This window comes from Phasianus colchicus, chromosome 7 (assembly GCF_987193195.1).
Source record: "Phasianus colchicus chromosome 7, bPhaCol1.hap1.1, whole genome shotgun sequence".
NCBI classification, from domain to species: Eukaryota; Metazoa; Chordata; class Aves; order Galliformes; family Phasianidae; genus Phasianus; species Phasianus colchicus.
The window spans coordinates 17,447,061-17,464,965 of NC_143442.1; the positions used below are offsets into that span (position 1 = coordinate 17,447,061).

The 17,905-nt window shown below is 36.8% G+C and overlaps 2 protein-coding genes across 17 annotated transcripts in view; one reads left to right on the forward strand and one right to left on the reverse strand.

The window, feature by feature from the left end:
* The window catches only part of LOC116232906 (sodium channel protein type 2 subunit alpha), a 189,772-nt gene that overhangs the window by 109,274 nt on the left and 62,593 nt on the right, over positions 1 to 17,905 (forward strand). For 6 of the 9 annotated variants that reach the window (XM_090143890.1, XM_090143884.1, XM_090143885.1 and 3 more), the window contains exon 4: positions 6,887 to 7,007. The gene's annotated coding sequence lies outside the window, so the exon portion shown is untranslated. Of the gene's footprint in view, positions 1 to 6,616; positions 7,008 to 17,371; positions 17,613 to 17,905 lie in introns of those variants that run through there. The other 3 variants (XM_090143887.1, XM_090143886.1, XM_090143888.1) reach the window with 3 other exon arrangements.
* LOC149917243 (uncharacterized) lies at positions 8,756 to 17,465 on the reverse strand. Of its 8 annotated transcripts, none has more exons than XR_016468236.1 (3): positions 17,037 to 17,465; positions 9,940 to 10,123; positions 8,756 to 9,307 (listed from the first exon to the last, which is right to left on the reverse strand). XR_016468236.1 is itself a non-coding variant. In XM_090143900.1 (3 exons), exons 1-2 carry the CDS (start codon positions 17,463 to 17,465, stop codon positions 15,671 to 15,673), a joined length of 465 nt encoding a protein of 154 aa, XP_090000026.1. In that variant the 3' UTR covers positions 11,858 to 13,380; positions 15,622 to 15,670. The 8 variants fall into 8 exon arrangements, 4 of the variants coding, with proteins under 4 accessions (XP_090000028.1, XP_090000026.1, XP_090000027.1 ...); XR_016468234.1 differs by lacking the exons at positions 8,756 to 9,307; positions 9,940 to 10,123 and adding exons at positions 11,858 to 13,380; positions 15,622 to 15,706 and having other exon boundaries at positions 16,280 to 17,465; XM_090143900.1 differs by lacking the exons at positions 8,756 to 9,307; positions 9,940 to 10,123 and adding exons at positions 11,858 to 13,380; positions 15,622 to 15,706.

Below are 17,905 nucleotides of genomic sequence, written 5' to 3' on the forward strand. Positions count from 1 at the left end.
TGAAAATGGCTCCTAGATGGCTCATATTCTTCTTGAATCAATGCACAGGATTACCTGTATATTGCTTGATTCATATTCACAGAAACCACTCCAAGCCTGTGATTTATGAAACAGAGTCTGAATCAGGTTTGGAAGAATTCCTTAACACTTTTTTGAGTGTTGAGTTGTAGAACAACAGGGCAGAAACAAATAATTATGCCATACGCATTTACAGAATAAATACATCAAATCATTTATATGTAGAAAAAAACCAACAACTCAACTACACTAGAATTTTTAAAACTAACATTCAATTTAGAAAAATGTCATTCACCACAAACCTGTATAAAATGCATATATGCCACGCATACTTCGTATATCAAAGGCATATTTATACAAAACCTTCTGTATACAAAATCTTTCTCTCTCTACTTTTCTTTCTCTCCCTCCCAAGATCCCACTTGACATGAGAGCAGTCTAAACTAGACTGCCAAATCTGAAAATACAATGTGGTCATTTAAAAGACAACAACGAATAAACTGCTTTGACAAAAGTAATTTATACCAGTACCAGCATGGCACTTGTTGAACTTAAATTATTAGTACATTGGTAATTAACCATCACTGAAAGTACATTGCAGAAATTACATTTAAAATTATAACTTGAAAAGTCTGGACATTTCTAAATAATTTCTTTGTTTGGGAATCCTACCCCAGGTGCAGTTATGCTCTCAGAAATGACTGAATAAATGCAAAGCTATTCAGTCGCTTTTAACTAAACAGCTGAAACAGAAATGTTGAGAATGGTAGCTGCAAAGAGAAAAATAACTTTAGTGTGTTAAACATGAATGAATACAGTCCCTGTGACCCTTCACAAAACCTTGTATAAGGGCAAGCCTTGCATATAGATCACACGTAACTTCTCAGCAGTATTTTATTTGATAAATAATATTATTTTGGGGCAATAATTCTAACTGGTAGTTTCAGGCATTTTTATGAGCTATACATTGTGAAACTCATCATTTGTCAAATTAACGTACTTAAAGGCACAATGCATTTGTCCAGCTATCTATTCCTTTAACTACATACCTGCCTTTGAAAATGAACTAAACTGCAGTATATGGCTAAGTGATATTAAGTTAAACATAAATGTATTTTTCAACCTTCCACTTCTTTATTTTCACTGGAGTGAAGAATCAGAAAGATTGATTTTAATAAATGTTATGTTAGATAACTAATACATGTTTTCAAGCCTTGGACCTGATAGTCACTTTAGAGCTAATAATTTGCATTTTCAAGAATCTGTATATATATCTGCTTCCCACGGAGGGTAGTAACTGAAATTTAGAGAAGGTAATATACTTAACTGCAGTGGAAAAATCTTCTCTAAAATTTAAGGATAACTGTGATAGGCTTATAGAGAAATTTTTACTATATCTTCTTCTTCAAGACCTTGTGGATTGCACCCATGGAATCTCAAAACTAGGTAAGAAAATACAGAGGACAAAAACCAGTTGAATGCTATAGAGCAGAACTGCAGATCTTTGGATAAAGAGGACGCTGAAGATATGCTTCAATGTCTTCTCTGTATCACCAATAATAACATAAGATTTTGTCTGTAGAATCATTTAACAGTAGAAGGACTTCATAGTAAATTAAGCCTTTGCCTATTAAAATGAACAACATTTCATTTATGATTTGACAACAGATCACAGAGCACATTATCTGAAAAACTATCTGCTTTAAATTGTTCATAATAATTTCATAATAAAGGTGTGTGATCACCAGTGCACTATCTAATGATTGTAGCCTTTAACAATAATGGAAAAGTATTTCAACATTAATGTCACTATATAACAGAGCCCTCCTGTTCCTGTAGAAAAATAACAACAGGCTATATGCAAATGGCCTCAATCAATGCAATCCCAGTAATTCCACTGTTTTAGTAAAAAATTAACTAAAAAAAGCCTCAAAGCATAACATAATAAAATAGTAAAAACAATAATAATAACATAGAATAACCACTCCAACCACCCTCCAGATGTGCCTAAGTGCTTCCAGAATACTGTTCCCTTGTTAAAATCACAATAATAAAAACACTGTTAGCTGAACACAATATTAGCTATATTATCTGTTGTCTATGTTGGCTCAACACAGTAGAGTCACAAATGATAACAAACTCATTAAAAATTCCCCTCTTTTAATTGATATATAATATACTTGTAAAACTCACAGGCCAAATTATGAAAAATTATTATGAAAAATTATGAAAAACACCATGTATGTATATGAGTAATACATCACTTTAGGAACAGAGATAATATTTTCTGGCTTTAGAAGGGCTATAGGATAAAATAATTATGTTAGCTAGCCCTAATGTAGAGAACAAGTCTGAAGTATTTTAATATTCCTTGTAATGTCTAACAAAATCAGCCACTGATTTTTCTGGGAAGTTATTTTAGGCACTATATGCTCACAGGTTATAGACCATCTTCTAAAGAATTCCATATATATTTATGTGATGAGACAAATATACAAAGATGAAATGCAGGTGAGCAATTTCAAAGCAAACAAATAGAATTTCAGATAGACAAATGAATTAAATGATACCTCAGCAACAAGTGCAGTAGTGCTCTCAGAGCTAGTAACAAAATCTAATAATGCTCTCCCAGGACACCTATAAACCGAGAGATTGCATTCATCTGTTTTCATTCCATTTATTGCTACTGAGTCATGTGGTTTAATTGGTCAGATGAAAAGTAATCATCACTTGAAGAGAGGGGAGCTTTTGTTAAGCAAACCTCAAGTTATGATTTATTTATTTCCTAGACTTTTAAAGTTGGAATGCTTAGAAGAATTGCTCTGTTAAATGTTAAATATGTTAAATAACATGCACTTGTCAAGTTGATTTTGCATTAGAAAGTTTATCTGCATTTTATAGTATGCCTATTATTTATCTGTACTGAAAATAGTACCTTTATAGTTAAATTAGGAAAGCATACTACACTGAAATACATAACTTAAAAAAAAAAAAAAACAAAAACAAGAACAAAACTTTAACACGTTAAAGAATAATTTTACCATGATCTGCTTTCATCCAAGAGTGATAAAGATACAGAATGCTTAGTGCATTGAACTGTGAAGAGAGCACAAGCTAATGCCTTAGCGCTTCTCACTATAGGCATACTAATGTCACAGACACGGAAGGTGGAAGTGGTATGTATTTTTAAAAACTGTTGTATACACTCCTTTTCAAATCTGTGTTCTCAGTTGGTCATTAAAAGTGATTCAATGCTAGCCTCAGGCAGCCAAGAAATGACTGGCTTTTTGAAAATATTGCAAATCTGATCTAAAATATTGCCTTCTTCAAAAGTAATTATGAAGATCAAATAGTTTTCATTACATAGAAAATATTCAGGAAAATTTTAATTTCCAAAGCTAATCTTAGTTTCTTCTTAGGTGGAGATAAAATGGCACCATGCACTAATATGCCTCAAATGCCACTATTTCATGTCTGAAAAAAATGTAATAAAATTAAAATATGGTTGTCATTTAGTAGTCATAAGGGTCATTTTTGTTAAAGAAACTCTGGATCAGGGAAAAAAATCTGCTTCATACTTAGAATTGTCCCAAATTTCAGTTTCACTTTCATAAGTGATTTGAAAAGGTGACCCTCAAATTTTAAGGACAGGAATGATAGACTTAAGATTTTATCAGAACTAAATAACAAAAGCTGACAACTTTTGATTGAAGTTAATTTTATGTCTTTAAAGAAAATGATAGATAAAAAAAACATGAACCTGCTCACTCTGCAGACCTGCTTTCTACCTTAGCAATTTACTGAATAGGCCTAGAGTTTAGAGTGTAAGAGATTTATGGATAAAGATTACAAAAAGGAAATTTAAGGGTTCTAAATATGTGAAATAGCTATTTCTTTGAGGCATCTGAAGGGCAGGCGTAGATAAATGTCTGTTGGCCAGAACAGATACTGGCAGTGCACCAGAGGCTTAATGTCCTATGTACTCTGGAAAGTGGAATTTGACCTTTTGCTCCATCTCTTCTGGGTAAATGTTTTTGCATGGTTTAATAAAATGATTATTTTTTATGCATATGGCTGTTAGCCATGCTCTGAGAGGCAAAGAGAAATTTCTGGTAGAGACCAACTTTATCAGCATGGTTGAATAAGCAGAAAGATTCTTCTAGCTATTCTAGTTTTAAGACTAGTTTAAAAATGTCAGAAAATGAGATTTGTTCAATCAATGTATGTTTTAATTCCCACATAATTACTATTGATGTGATTAATTAAACCGTTACTAAACCATGGTTGTAGGTGTTTTTGGAGAGTGTTAGTAGATTTGGAATCAGTTCAGAGAGTTACTGTCATTTACTGATTTTCAGAGTATTCTTCTGAATTTTTCATAGAAGAAACTTTATTTTTTTTCACACAATTGTAATGGGCAAGTTTATGCCACTAAGAACTGCAGTTTTTATATACAAGTGTAAACTTAAAAAAAAACCTGCTAAATTCAGAAATTACTTTTTTATTTTTTATTATTATTTACTTTTTAATCTTTGACTTACAGTAACATTTTATTGTGGTGTATGTGAGATATTTTCATAATAACTCATTTTTGTTTGTGCTTTTCATAGACAACACGGAAAAGCAAAACTAGCTTTGTCAATGAGCTTTACCATAAAGATGTAATTGTGATGTATTTACATATTAAAGAAGTGATCTGTAGAAGGATTACAATTACAGTTTGTTTGTTTGAAAAAAGTTTCAGTGAGTTTGGGAGAGAGAAATAGCATTTATAAGAGTGCTGAAATGCATTTTTTTACCCACAAATCCTTTTATTAAATGGTTACTCTTCAACTAATAATTATATATTAACATTACTATAAGTAATATAGACTGTAATCTCCAAATCTCTTGTAAAATCTTCATCTCATTTCTTATATTTAATTCAATTTTTTCATTTTTGGAAAATAAAAAATATTTTATCACTTACGAAGTTAAATTAGTAAATTAAATGAATACCTGAAATTTTAATGTTACATATTCCAATGAAAAGTACATTTAGTAAGATACAAAGTAGGCTTTAGTACATCAACTTAACCAATTTAGGCTTGCAGTAGGCCTAAATAAACACATAATAACTTCATAAGTATTTCCATAATTATAAAAAGCTGTCAAAGCATATTCAAAGTATATAACGTTACATGTGTTTGGGGTCCTGGACTTTGAATGCAAAGCTGCGGCTCAGCACCAAGGACAGCACTCACCCCTCCACTTTTTCAAGAGCAACTACAAGAATGAAAGCTGTACTTTTCAATGAAATCCTTGACTTTTTTTAAAGCTATGAGAAGTATTTGATATATGATATAGTATTTTAAAGCAGCTTTTCTTTATCATAAGTTCAGAATGGAGCACAGTTCTGTATAACAATCTCAGTCAAATTCTCAGTCCACACACTGGCGCTATGACATACAATCACTACTTCAACTATTTTGGTACTTCAGATTCTGTGATAGTCCCGGATTACATTGTAGGGATTAACAAGCATAGAAAGTGATCTCTTCCCTGAAGAACTGGTATTCCAAGGATTTTTGGGAACTGTGATAAATGGTTTAACCTGTTGCTACTGAAAGGCAACTTCCCTGTGTTCATGTTAGTGAAGTTTGTGATAAATTAAATCATGGAGTCTAATTAATTTTTGTTTTGTTTTCCATCTAGATCCTCCATTCCTAATTAACTCTTCCTGCACTCTTTTATTCTCCTGTATCTCACATTTGGATGAGATTTTCCATTTTCCTCCAAAACTGAGAATCGTCGTGCCAGATCTGCATGCAGATGTCTGGTAGTCGTTTGATGCATTAGAGCAAGTCAAAATGATAAAAAACTTTGAAGGCAATAGTGATAAAATAGGATGACACAATAATTTGGTATTGTACACTAACTGACAGTTTGTTTATTTGTATTACTAGAAGAGTGGACACACACAGCTACAGAGCATCCCAGCACTTTAGTAATAGGAAATCCAACACTGCTGTCATGGAGAACATAGTTAGAGACAACTGGAGTGGGGCAATTTGCATATTAGACTGATAATATCAAGAATACTACAGAGCATATTCAGGCTGCTATAAAATACAGAAGAGAGCCTTGGACCAAAATTAGTAAAACTGATCACTATATTAACTCTTTACAGAGCAATAATATATTATTCCAGGCTAAATCTGAGCAGGTCTTCATTTTGTCTTACATAACAATTTTTCTTCTCTGGCTTTCAATAACGATATAATTTCTATTTTGCACAATTAACAATCAACAAGAAGAAAAAAGCGCAGGAAGTCATCTTCTGTTATTTTGCAGGGGTTCTGAATGAAGAATGATTTTTTTTTATTTCCAAACGTCCCATATATAAATAAATCATAAAACACAGATACCTTGCAGAATCTTGAGTTCTCTGCAATTCTTTGCATACGGATGCAAAGATACATACTCCAGTAATATAAAAACTTTGTGCAGCCTAAATATCAAACGATTTCTTAAAAAATGTGTAAGCATTCATTAGTCCTGACCTAGTTACTTCATTTTAAAGTAACTAGCAATCAAGGGCTAATATGCGATTTAAAAATGCTGTCGTTTTGATAGGGTGTAAAAAATTCAGCTGAGCTCATTTCCTTGCCAGTAGGTGGAGCTAGCACGTAATATGCTGCCTCCTTTTTTCCTCCCCCTAAGTCCCCCCTCCCTTTTTTTCTCCACACCAATTTTCTGATCGATGTTGGGATTCACAGAGTGAATCTCAGAACAGGAAGCAGGAGGAGAGACTACAGAATACTGCAGAGGCTGCTTTGTTGTTTTGATGGGGAGGTTCTTTCTTCATTTCTTTCCCTTTTCATTTCAGTGAAATTAAGAGTTTACAAGCTTCTTTGCCAAGGAAACTGAACCTGCAGTATAAGGAGCCTTATCATCTACAAGTGTACAGATATTCCTTATGCCATGATTTGTAATTCACTCTTAATCAGGTAAGAAAATTTGATATTTTAATTTAAAATGTATTTATTAGACAATAAATTCCAGTTGTTTTGCACCAAGACTTTTCTCTTGTGGTGCCACACCTAGTTTTCAATTAATATTAATACAGCAAGGGGAGAGGCAACAATAGCCATCTTTGCAACTGCATGGATATTTCATAGAGTTTATTTAGGTCTCACCACAGAAATGAAACATTTTGTTGTTCTCTGGAGTTCTCTGGTCAGTCCTATATTTTATTGAGGTTTTATACTTAAAATAAGAATTACTTCTGAATCTTTATTTTTCATCCCAACGGTGGTAATTTGTTGTTTTGATGTGATTATCTACAAGTGTTTTCTTTTTTTACTGGATGTTATATTTGTGCTGTATCCAAGATACAAATTGGAGTGGTATTCTAAAGCACATTAATACATCCCTTGGATTGCTCAGTTTTAAAACTATCCTAATTTAATGCAGAAATGTGTTGTTTCTTCTTTATACTATCTTCAGGCAGAGGTTTTCTTGACTTCCTAAATTCATCATTTTGTTTCTGTGAGGTATAGGAGATTTGCGGGATTCTCCCCTCCCTTATCTCCCAAAACAGCCTCTCCCTGATGGAAGGCAGAATGGAGGACTTGTCTGTGACTAAATATGGTTTAGCACTGCTGTAAATATCATATGAGACACGTTCCTGTTTTGTGAAATGTTTTGTGTGTAAGAATGAATGGTTAATGAAATAGCTTCATTTCATGTTGCATGAGAAAGGAATTATTTTTCACCATTATTTTTAAGATGCATGATACACACCAGGAGAGACAGCAGAATGACTCAGGAGGTGGGAAGCTTATGCAGCACCCCCTGACTTTTCTTTAAAACCATCTGCATTTTTTTCTTAAAATCGCTTAATTGCAGCAATAATTCATTTATCCAGGAAAAATAAACAACATAGAACTGCATTGATTTACACTGTCAGAGATCAAAAAAAGGGCTTGGTAGCTAGCATGTGAGCGAAAAAAATTGTGTGTGATCAAATAAATGCATTATGCTTTCTATTGTTTGGAGGTGAATAGGAAAGCACTTATGTAAAACCACTTATTCACCTGTATAAAGGTAAATAGGAAAGCACTTAAGCAAAACCACTTATTCACCTGTATAAAGATAAGCATTTCTTAAGTGATAAGTGAAGCAACAAAAATGTGCCTCTTGGGGTTTGAATGTTAGGTGCTGCCTCAGTTTTAGATGATTCTTTAGGTATATATGAAATGTAAAGAGGGTTCATGTGTTGTTGCAATCAGTGCATACTCCCTGCTTAGTTGCCTTTTTCTGATCAGTGTTTACATTATGTATATATGGGTATGGCTCAGCCATACTGTCTGAAGATACTTTCATTAGGTGGTAAATGATTGTACAATCTTGAACAGATCTTGAGTAAAGACGAACAGTCACATCTGCAATTTCTGCCAGCGACAAATGCACTAAAAAATATGTTCTCTTATATCTATAGGCCCCAATTCAACAACAAACAGCCATGTCAATGGGAAGGCTCATAGCCTTAATATTAGGAAGTGAATAAGTACCTGTGTCTGTTCTGTTGATTTTTTTTTTTTTTAATTATTATAACAATCACCAAGGAGATAATAACTTCCTTTATCACAGAAATTTTACAATGTTCATAAAATTCAGTGACTAGGCCAAACTAGCATGTATTTTCAAAGATAAGCTACAAATTAAGATTTCAAAAATATTTTTGAAAGCCAGTGAGTTGATAAAAACCCTAGAATAAAATACTGAAGCTGAATTTTTACAGACTTTAAGCATAATAACTGTGAACATTAGTCTTTGGGAAGTGCGAGCACACAGATGGGCATATCATATCCAAGTATGATCCTGATACCTTTCAGAAGCAAAGGCTGAAGTCAGATGTTTCAAATGTGGACTCAAGGGAAAGTTGGCCCTACTTACCTTCTGTGAAATTTATGTAACAAAAAGGCTTAAATATCTGCTAGATTTTTTTCATCTCATTCTAACCATGGCGTTCTTTGTATCGTACAAACATTGAACCTCCCCAGCCCAACAGTCCAGTCCCATGCTGCAGCCATAACAGCAGTGACCCCCTGGCTTGCTCAGTCACATTGTAGCAGGCACTGGTTCATGAATCTGTCCAGCTGTTGCCTGCTCCAGTTCTGAGGGGGCTCTGAGATCCATTTTAAGGGGACAGAGAGGACGTGAAATTTAGCAGTGCTTGAATCATGCTGGACAGCAGTGACTGCAGCTGCAATCCTTTCTTGCGCATGTAGCTCTCAGCTGAAGCCTGAAAATCACAAACAAGATTTCTGTTGTGCTATTTCCATTGTTCTAAGACCTCGCACACTCTCATATCAACCTCTCCACAGCACAGTGTGGATCCTTCTCTGAGTTTGCGATGGCAGGCCCTGGTCCTGTGCTGCCCTGGAGTGGGAACAGCCTTTCATCCACTAAAGCCTACCCAGTCCTTGGGCCAGCTTGCGCAGGCGTCAGCAATCCTGGAGGCCTTCATTGTAGAGCCTTCCTGAAGCCACCTGAAAGAATCCATTTCTTGATAAAGTCCCTCCTCTCACTGATGACTACCAGCATAAGAAATACTGGGCTAAAAGGCAACTGTGTCAGTGGTGACCTGAATCTCCTGTTCTGTCATTTTCGTGCCTGATTTCAAAGAGCTGTTAATGTGGCAGTCAAATGATGCTGACAACCACTAATTATCATAAAGATAAAAATGGTTGAAAAGAAGAAAGAAAAAAAAAAAAAGAGGAAATTAGTAATTCTGTAATCACTGCATTTTGGGGAAGATATGCAGTAAAAGTTTAGGATCAAAATACTCAAAGTGGACAAATTAAAGAAATATTGTATAACTATATTCATATTGTTCAGTTCAAATTCATATTGTTTCCCAACTCACGACTTTACCTCTTTTATTGCTGCTTCTGAGTTTCTTGTTCCTTTTCATCCTCTCCTATTTCAGTTAGGCTTCTTCCTCTTTCTGCTCTTTACTGGCATGGTCCCAGCAGAAGGGCTTTGCTTTGCTCTTAAGTTTCAGCATTTGATGTCTCAGCAGCTATGATTATCAGTTGCAGTGAAGGGGCTGCTAATGCTAGGCAGAAACACAGCCAACACATGGAAGCTCTGTAAGTATTATTTCAAGCCGCTAAGAAGCTTTTTCTGAGCGTGCCTATAAATTATTTTAAAGAAGTGCTGAATGGCCAGATTTCAATAAATTTAAACAGGAGCAACAAAAGAAAACTTTTATACTCCCTAAAACAGCCTACTTGAAAAAATCTGGAGTAAAGAGATTGTAGCAAAATTGCTCAGTAATTCTCTTGAAAAATATTCTAATACTGCAGTATTACCAGCAATACTGAGCAAATGATCATTAAAATATTTTAATTTTTCTATATAAAACAAACAGAAAAATACCATAGATTTACTTCTTTAGTCTTTTGACTTTTTAAACTCGTAGATTAGTGAAATAATGCTTTCAAACTTTTAAAGATATAAGCTATCCACGAATGTATTTTTTTTCTATTGGATGTTGGAGCTTTAGTTGTCATAAACCTGCGAGCTGACTTAAGAAAGATCACGATGTCACATGGATTTGCAGTATCAAGCTTAGTTTTTCTTTCTAACTTCGCTGAAAGAAGTATTTCACCATTTATAGTATCATTAAAGAAAGAAATTAGGATGAGGCCAACCACATAATCAAATCCAGCCTGAACAACTAAATTTTGGCGAAGCTGAGGGCACTGGAAAGACATTCTCATAATGGAAAATACTAAATAGATAAACCTCTATCAATTCTGCTCATAGTATATGTGAAAATAAATCAGCAATAACATTTCTATAAACTCCTCTGTCTTAAGTCTAGCAATTTTTTGTATATGAAATTTTTTGAGGTTTTGTGTAAGTCACACTTGCTTCTTAATTCTTTGCTTAGCTTCCCTTCAGCATGGGTGGAAACAGATTTTGGCCAGGTAAATTGTTCTTTTGACTTGCTAATGCTAGCTAATTCTTCCACATGTTGCTGGAGATCCTCACAGGTCCCTTCCATTGTTTGGTGAAAACACAGACTTTCCCGACCAAGAAATAGGATAGTGTTCAAAAAGATGATGATTTTTTCCATGCAGCATGAAGCTACCTTATCTGGACAAACTTGTAACATTAACAGACATGCATTTCAGGATGATGGATGTCCAAGTTTTGAATATATAGCAAGGTTTAACGCAGTCCTGCCGTATGATATAAGATGCCTTGCTTTTCTGTCATAGAGTGCTCTTTGTCTGGTTTTAAATGGAGTTGCATGGTGCAGTCTTTTGAGTATTTTTAGATGTCAAATGGACTATTCCAGCCAAAAAATACTGGATACACCTCAACCTTGCAGTAAAAATTATGACTGAAGTAGGTGTAGATTTACATGAGGCAGCTCTCAGGACAGTCCTGTAGTTTCGAAGGCAGTGCACGTGTTTTATGTGCAAACCTGCTTATTGTTTTGGCTACTTAGTTGGCCTTGTAGCTTTTCACTCCATACCTTTCGTTTTAGTGGTGCTGAGTTAATTAAAGCTACAATATTTCCATATCTACTGTTGTCATTCTTCAGACAGCAGTGAAAATTTGGCTTTATTTAAATTATTATCAGCAGGCTTTTAAAGTGGAACAGAAACTCAGTTTTCATATTTGAATGGATATATATATATAATATATATACTTTTCTATAATGTTCCAACCACTTCTCACTTTCCTCAGTGTAACTGCAAAATCCTCAGCAGACTTTGACCCCAATGTGGTTTTGTTTGATGATAAATGCAAGTGACTCAGACTCACTCTGAAATGAGTCTGACTCAAGTTCTCTAAAGCAATACGCTGTATTCTAGACTCATTCGTTTTGGTTCGATCACTGATTTCACACATATATACAAAATGGTGTCAGATATATGCAGAGGCAAATTTGAGTCTTTGATCTTGAGAAGAAAAGTGGTTGGAGTTTAATATGTCATGAAGTGCATACAGATAGAACAAGGTCAGGAAGAAGTGTGAAAAGTCCTTTCAATGGACACTGTAGTCTGAATTTTCTTCTTGAAGATGAATTCCATGAACAGGCACCAACAAAAAGAAGGCTGAAGTACTGCCTAAATATCTGAACAGACCATGTGCTTACAGGGAAGTTCACGACAAATTTCTCTAAACACAAATATTAAGAAAAGAGAACTTTGCCCAGGATATTTGAAATTTAATGGCCTGTCTCCAAAAAAAAGAAAATTGTTTAGTATCACTGTATACTTATTGTATACTCTTCAGGTATAGATATTTATACCTAATGCAAAACAGTGGAAAATCCTACTGTTGGGACACAAAGAAAGCTTTGTGAGATCAGTTTTCTCTACCAGAGCTTTCTGGAGAGGCTGTTGTAACAGGGACTATGGTACAGAAGGTCGTATTACAAGAGCTTAACAGGTGTATCTGTAGAGTATGCCAGCTCCATATGTTTTCTATTTACTGAGAGTCAATAATGAAACCATGGAAACTAAAAGATAAGTACTGGTACCAGGCAGGATGAAAAAATCTTCCATCTGTAGATGTGTTAACCTGAAAGTAGCCATGGGACAAATACTACATGATTGTTTCCAGATTGAGGTGATGCCTGCACAGAGACATCTTAACAACAAATGTATGTGCACGAGTTTAACTTTGCAGTGCAGGAGTAGGTGTCCATTTTGTAGAATGGTCATTACCACAGAAATGCTGATGGTAGACAGCCTCCTAGGTACTGCAGTACTGCTAAAAAAACCTACCCAAGTGAAGTAAGGAGAATATACTCAGAAAACATTGGGATGCAGAATGAGCTACCATTTTACTTTGATTTGTCTTGTGGAATTTCTAATAGTAATGGACAAAATGGAAAGTTCCCAATTTTACTATCAGCAGAAATGGTAAGATGGAAATCTTAGAGTTATTAGGGAAATCAATTTTATTATGAAGCAATAGACTGTACGTGTTTCTGGGCCATGTTTATGAGAGTTACTTTTCAGCAGAATAATATTTTACATCTTGCAACCAGTTTGCTTTTGTATTTTTGTAGAATGAACATATGCAACCATCACAGAACATTTTCAAGAGTTATTGTTTCAGATGATTTTGCTTTTACAATACTGTATTTTTGGGTAGAGTTAACATTTAAAACACTCCACAGGCTTTTACAACATTTGTTACTGTAAAAAGATATTTGAGCTTTTGCCAGCTCTAGTTTTTAGGAATTAAATGATCTTTGATCTGAAGCAAAGCTTTTGCCCTCTAAGCCAAACTGAAGGCAGGTTAGCCTTCACATAGACTGAATGTTACTCTACTCCACCAGCATCCCTAAGGAAAAAAAAAAAAAAAAATGAGTGTAAGCTTATGGCTTTGAAAATAATGACCTCTAATACTATATAGAACACTTAGCTGCTATTACTCATACTGATATCTTGCCCTCTGGAGTGGCAGAGGCTGGTAACCTAGAAGCATTCTCTGCTGCTGCAAAAGGAACTACATTGATTTTCTCAATATTGATCTCACTTCCAAATTAGTTAAAGGATTCACACATTCTCAATATTACATGCTCTTAGTGAAAAAGACGATAGAAATGATCCAATTGAGTGAGCTTGAGTAAATATCGTGAAAATGGGTGATCACCTCTGATACCATGATAAGAAAAGGAAATATCCCTTGGGAATCCAAGGAAAAGATGAGAAAAGAGGTCGTTAGCCATGAAAGCAATTGATTGTAGAAATCAGAAATGTGGTGTAAAACAAACAACAACAACAACAAAAAAAAAACAGAAGGAACACAAATTCAGTACATATGAGGAGGATAAAAATATTGTAAAGCAAATATTGAGATGTGTATTCATTTTCCCTATATGGCGGTGAGCAGTGCAATGTGCATGGCTCCAGTGGGAAGATCTCTTGGCAGAGGTACACCTCCAGGTAGCAGGTGATGCTGTGAGGAAGGAGCATGTGTGAGAACTCTTTAGGGATCTCTTGTGTTGCCTCTAATCGGAACCTGCTTTCCTGGCTTAAGCATAGTGACAAATGAAGAACTCTCATGAGGAGATTTTCAACATCTGCTCCCTTGCTTTATTCAAAGATAACAACAACGAGATAAAAAATATATATATATTACAGTTAAGAAATGATTTTGGAGTAAATGGACAGCTGTATTTTAGTCTACGAGTTTTGCAGATTGTCCTAGGCAGTCTTTCTTTTCCTCAGAAAGTCAGATAATATGAAATGAAATCAGTTTTTATCAGAGAGTAACTAGAACTTTACAGATGTTGGATCTCTTTTTTTTTTTCTTTTTCCATGAGGTTTTTCCCTCTTATGAAAAAAAGTCTGGAGCCAAAATAGATCAGTTTTGGACAAATACGTAATAAAACTGTTTTCCATTTCTGGCACATTCTTAAGGAGAACTTTTAAATTCACTTCCCTGGGTACTGATGTCTAAATATGTAGTTTGTTTGTTTGTTTTTACATAATGCGTTAAAGCCTGCAAAAAATGTAAAAGTAAGTTAGCATGCAATCCAAAGCAATATTAAAATGAGTCCTCAAATTAGTTCAGATATGCATAGAAAAAGCAAGATTTGAAATAATGTGTGTGTTTTACTGCAATATTTTGCTGTTAGGTAACTTACAAAAAGAATCTCATGAATTTGGCATTCTAAAAACTTATTTTCCAGCCAGTGTTGACATTGAACCAAGGGACTGCTATAAGCCATACTATGCAGAAATGTCAGAATAAACACTCCTAATTATCTTCTCTGATCTCACATCTATACATCTGTGTTGTTCTACCAAACCTTTCAAGTTCCTTGATGGAACAGCAATATCACCTTTTTGCTCTTTGCATATATCTGCCATATGCACTTTGTCCTTCAGGATAGCTTGATCTATGAAGGTATTTTTAAAATGTTCATAATATTCTCAATTAATATCTTGATATCATGGTTAGATTATCATGAAAATATAAGAGACAAGAAGAAAGTGAGCCTGGCAAGCTGTTTCAGTTTTTTTTAATGGCATTTCTATTTAATTGTGGGCCAATTAACCACTCAGTTTCCTTTCAGATAAGAAAAGAAACCTCTAAATTTAATAGAGAGTTGTTTAATGCTTCCTAATGTTATATATCTGACTGAGCTTTTCATTACCCAGAGAAACAAACATGCTGGTCAGGTCACCAGAGAGTAGTGATAATGCCTTCTCTCTTCCTTTGCATGAGAGGTGGTAGGGAATGAAGCTACAGCTGTAAGGTTTTCTGCTAGTTCCTGTATGATGGTCTGGGAATTGCTATATAACAATTGCAGCTCTGTTCTGTAAATGTTGCCAACCATAATATTCATTGTGAATCTCATTTTATGCTTTTTGGTGTATTTTTTTCCTTTTTGATTGCCAAATTTTGAGTGTACATCCACCATTACGTGCCTTAGATTGCTGACATCTTCATTTAAAAAACATTCATCTGTAGAGACATTTTGGACAGCTGGCAGAGCTGTGATAAATCATAACTCTGTAATTATTGCAATTAGTATGTATTTTAAGGACTACAACAGGAATATTCAGTTCTCACCTTTCCTCTGTTATTGTGTATAAGTAGGCAAATTCTTTGTTTTTATACATCATTCTGCTTCCCAAATCACAAGTGCTTCTTTACACTGAAAATAATGTTATAAGATGAAGAATAAGTGGCTGTTATTTAATTAAGAGGTGTGGAAATACAAGGATTGTTCTAAATACTCCCTATTTAAAAAATCAGATGAAAACAATGTTAGCGGCAAAGCTGTACGGCACTGACTAGAAGCAGTCTTTACATTGAGGAAATTAGAATTACAGTTTGTAGCCACCTGTAAAAAGTGTGATTTGAGTGAACTGCTTGCCATCACATACAGTACTGAGCAGGATTCATCTAATCTCCCTCCCTTTACAGTCATTGAGAAGAAACAGGCACTTCTGGGGCACAACTTGCCTCGCCTTTAGCTAGATGTCTGATGTAAATTTGGCATAATCAAACAGTTGGTAGGAGAGGGGGAAAAAGGCAAATGGGACCGGTCAGGCACCTCTTTGTACACAGTACTGCCAGTTCTGTGTGTAATCATCATGAACCACGTTGGCCCAGACCACCTACTACTTATGGGCTCATCTGCACCATATCCCTAAGGATAAAGTTCCAACTACTAACCCATAAGCCACTGTAAGGCTAAAAGAATATTAACACGTAAATACAGGACCTTGCCTATGACTTGATTTCCAGAATCGCAGAAGCTGGTTTGCTCCTGGCTCATTTGAACCAGCGCTTCCCTGACACAAAGCCAGCTATTCCCTTCCAGTGGCAAAGGGAATCTAGTGAGGACAATGGGATTTGTCCTTTTTTTTCCTGCTTTGCTCGCTTCAGGGACGCTTCACACCGGGCACACAGGAGAGCGGTGAGCAGCTCTGCGCCGTGGCAGCCTGCTGTGTGCAGGGATGGGCGGGGAGCCGCGCGGCCCTCAGGCTGCGTCACTCCTGCGGGAGCCCTCAGCGCTGCTGCCGGGGAGATGCGGGAGCCCGGCAGCGCCCGCACGGCTCCTGAGGGAAGACTCCCGTGTTATCCACGGCACTGCTCGGGCTCCTGGGTGGGGCTTCTGGTGTCGATCGAGATTTGGTTTTGGAAACAAGCTCCTCGAGAGGCCGTTGTGCCTGTTGTTAGCAACCTCGCTTTGCAGCTGCGGGTCTGTGTACAGAATGCACCATATCGAATCGGATCCTCCTGTTTATGTTGAGAAGTTGCAGCTGAGATCTGTGCTGCCCGATGCTCCCTCATGTACGCAAAACCTAACCTCGGGCTGGATCGGTGGAGGTGATTTTTTTTCTAGTTCGGACAAACCGGCAACTCGAAACAAGGATGATTTCTTTTAGATGCGGAGATCACGTAACAGCTTCCCTGCCCTCAACTCCCTAAGCCCGTTTCTATGGTTTCGCAGCCTCCATTTCCTCCCTAAAACACACCCATGCGGACGAGAGGCGCTGGCGGACGGCTCTGCACGCAGCACGGCTGCAAGCCGCACCCCCCGCAATGCGCAGCTGAGCGAGCTTCGCGCGCGAGGACGGCCGTCGGGCCCGGTCTGCGTGGACCAGCCCTGCCTGCAGCACTGCAGCCCCCGCAGCCCCCGCGTTCGGGCGGCGCCGCCGCACCCGGGCGCAGTGCAGCGCAGCGCCGCCTGCCAGGCCGCAGCGCGGTGCCGCAGCCGCCAGCTGGTTGCTAGGCAACCCCTCCTCTCGCTCCCTTCGCGCCGCGCCGCGCGGCGGCCCCCGCTCCCGGCCCAACATTGCCGCCATTGCGGGGCTGCGTCCTGTGAGAGGCCCCCGGCTGCTCGCGCCTCTTTGCCACTCGCTGTTGGCAGCGGTCACTGAGGTGGAGGGTACTGAGCCCGCCATCCTCGGCCTGCGCCGACAGAAGCACGACTTCTGTTGCTTGTCTGGAATTGCTAGGTGGTTGTTACCGGGGTGCTAAAGTCAGTGTAACTGGGTGTTCTGTGCAACAGCATATACATTATATATGATTGCATTTTCTGTATCCACGCTGTAAGTTAAGATTAATGAGGATCTCATTCTAAACATCTTTACGTAATGCCCATACTGGGAACGTTAAATGAAGAGTTGTAGTTTGTCAGAATTGAAATCACAGCGTGTTTTATTAACAGCATCAGCACTCTCCTATTCAGGCATCTGGAAATCTCTAGCTCATCCCATACATATGGCCCTTCTGTTATCTCTGAATTGCATCTCTGAATTGTGTAGTCACTCTCCCCACACAAACACACTAAAAATGGATGTATCTGTAGCTTGACACTTACACAAGAAAATTCTTGTGGGAA

Coding starts and splice junctions, on each gene's coding strand:
- LOC149917243 (XM_090143900.1), bottom strand. CDS start 17,465: ATGGCGGGCTCAGTACCCTCCACCTCAGTGACCGCTGCCAACAGCGAG. Junction 15,707..17,036: donor AGCGCCTCTCGTCCGCATGG/GTGTGTTTTAGG, acceptor CATTATTTTCAG/TGTAAAGAAGCACTTGTGAT.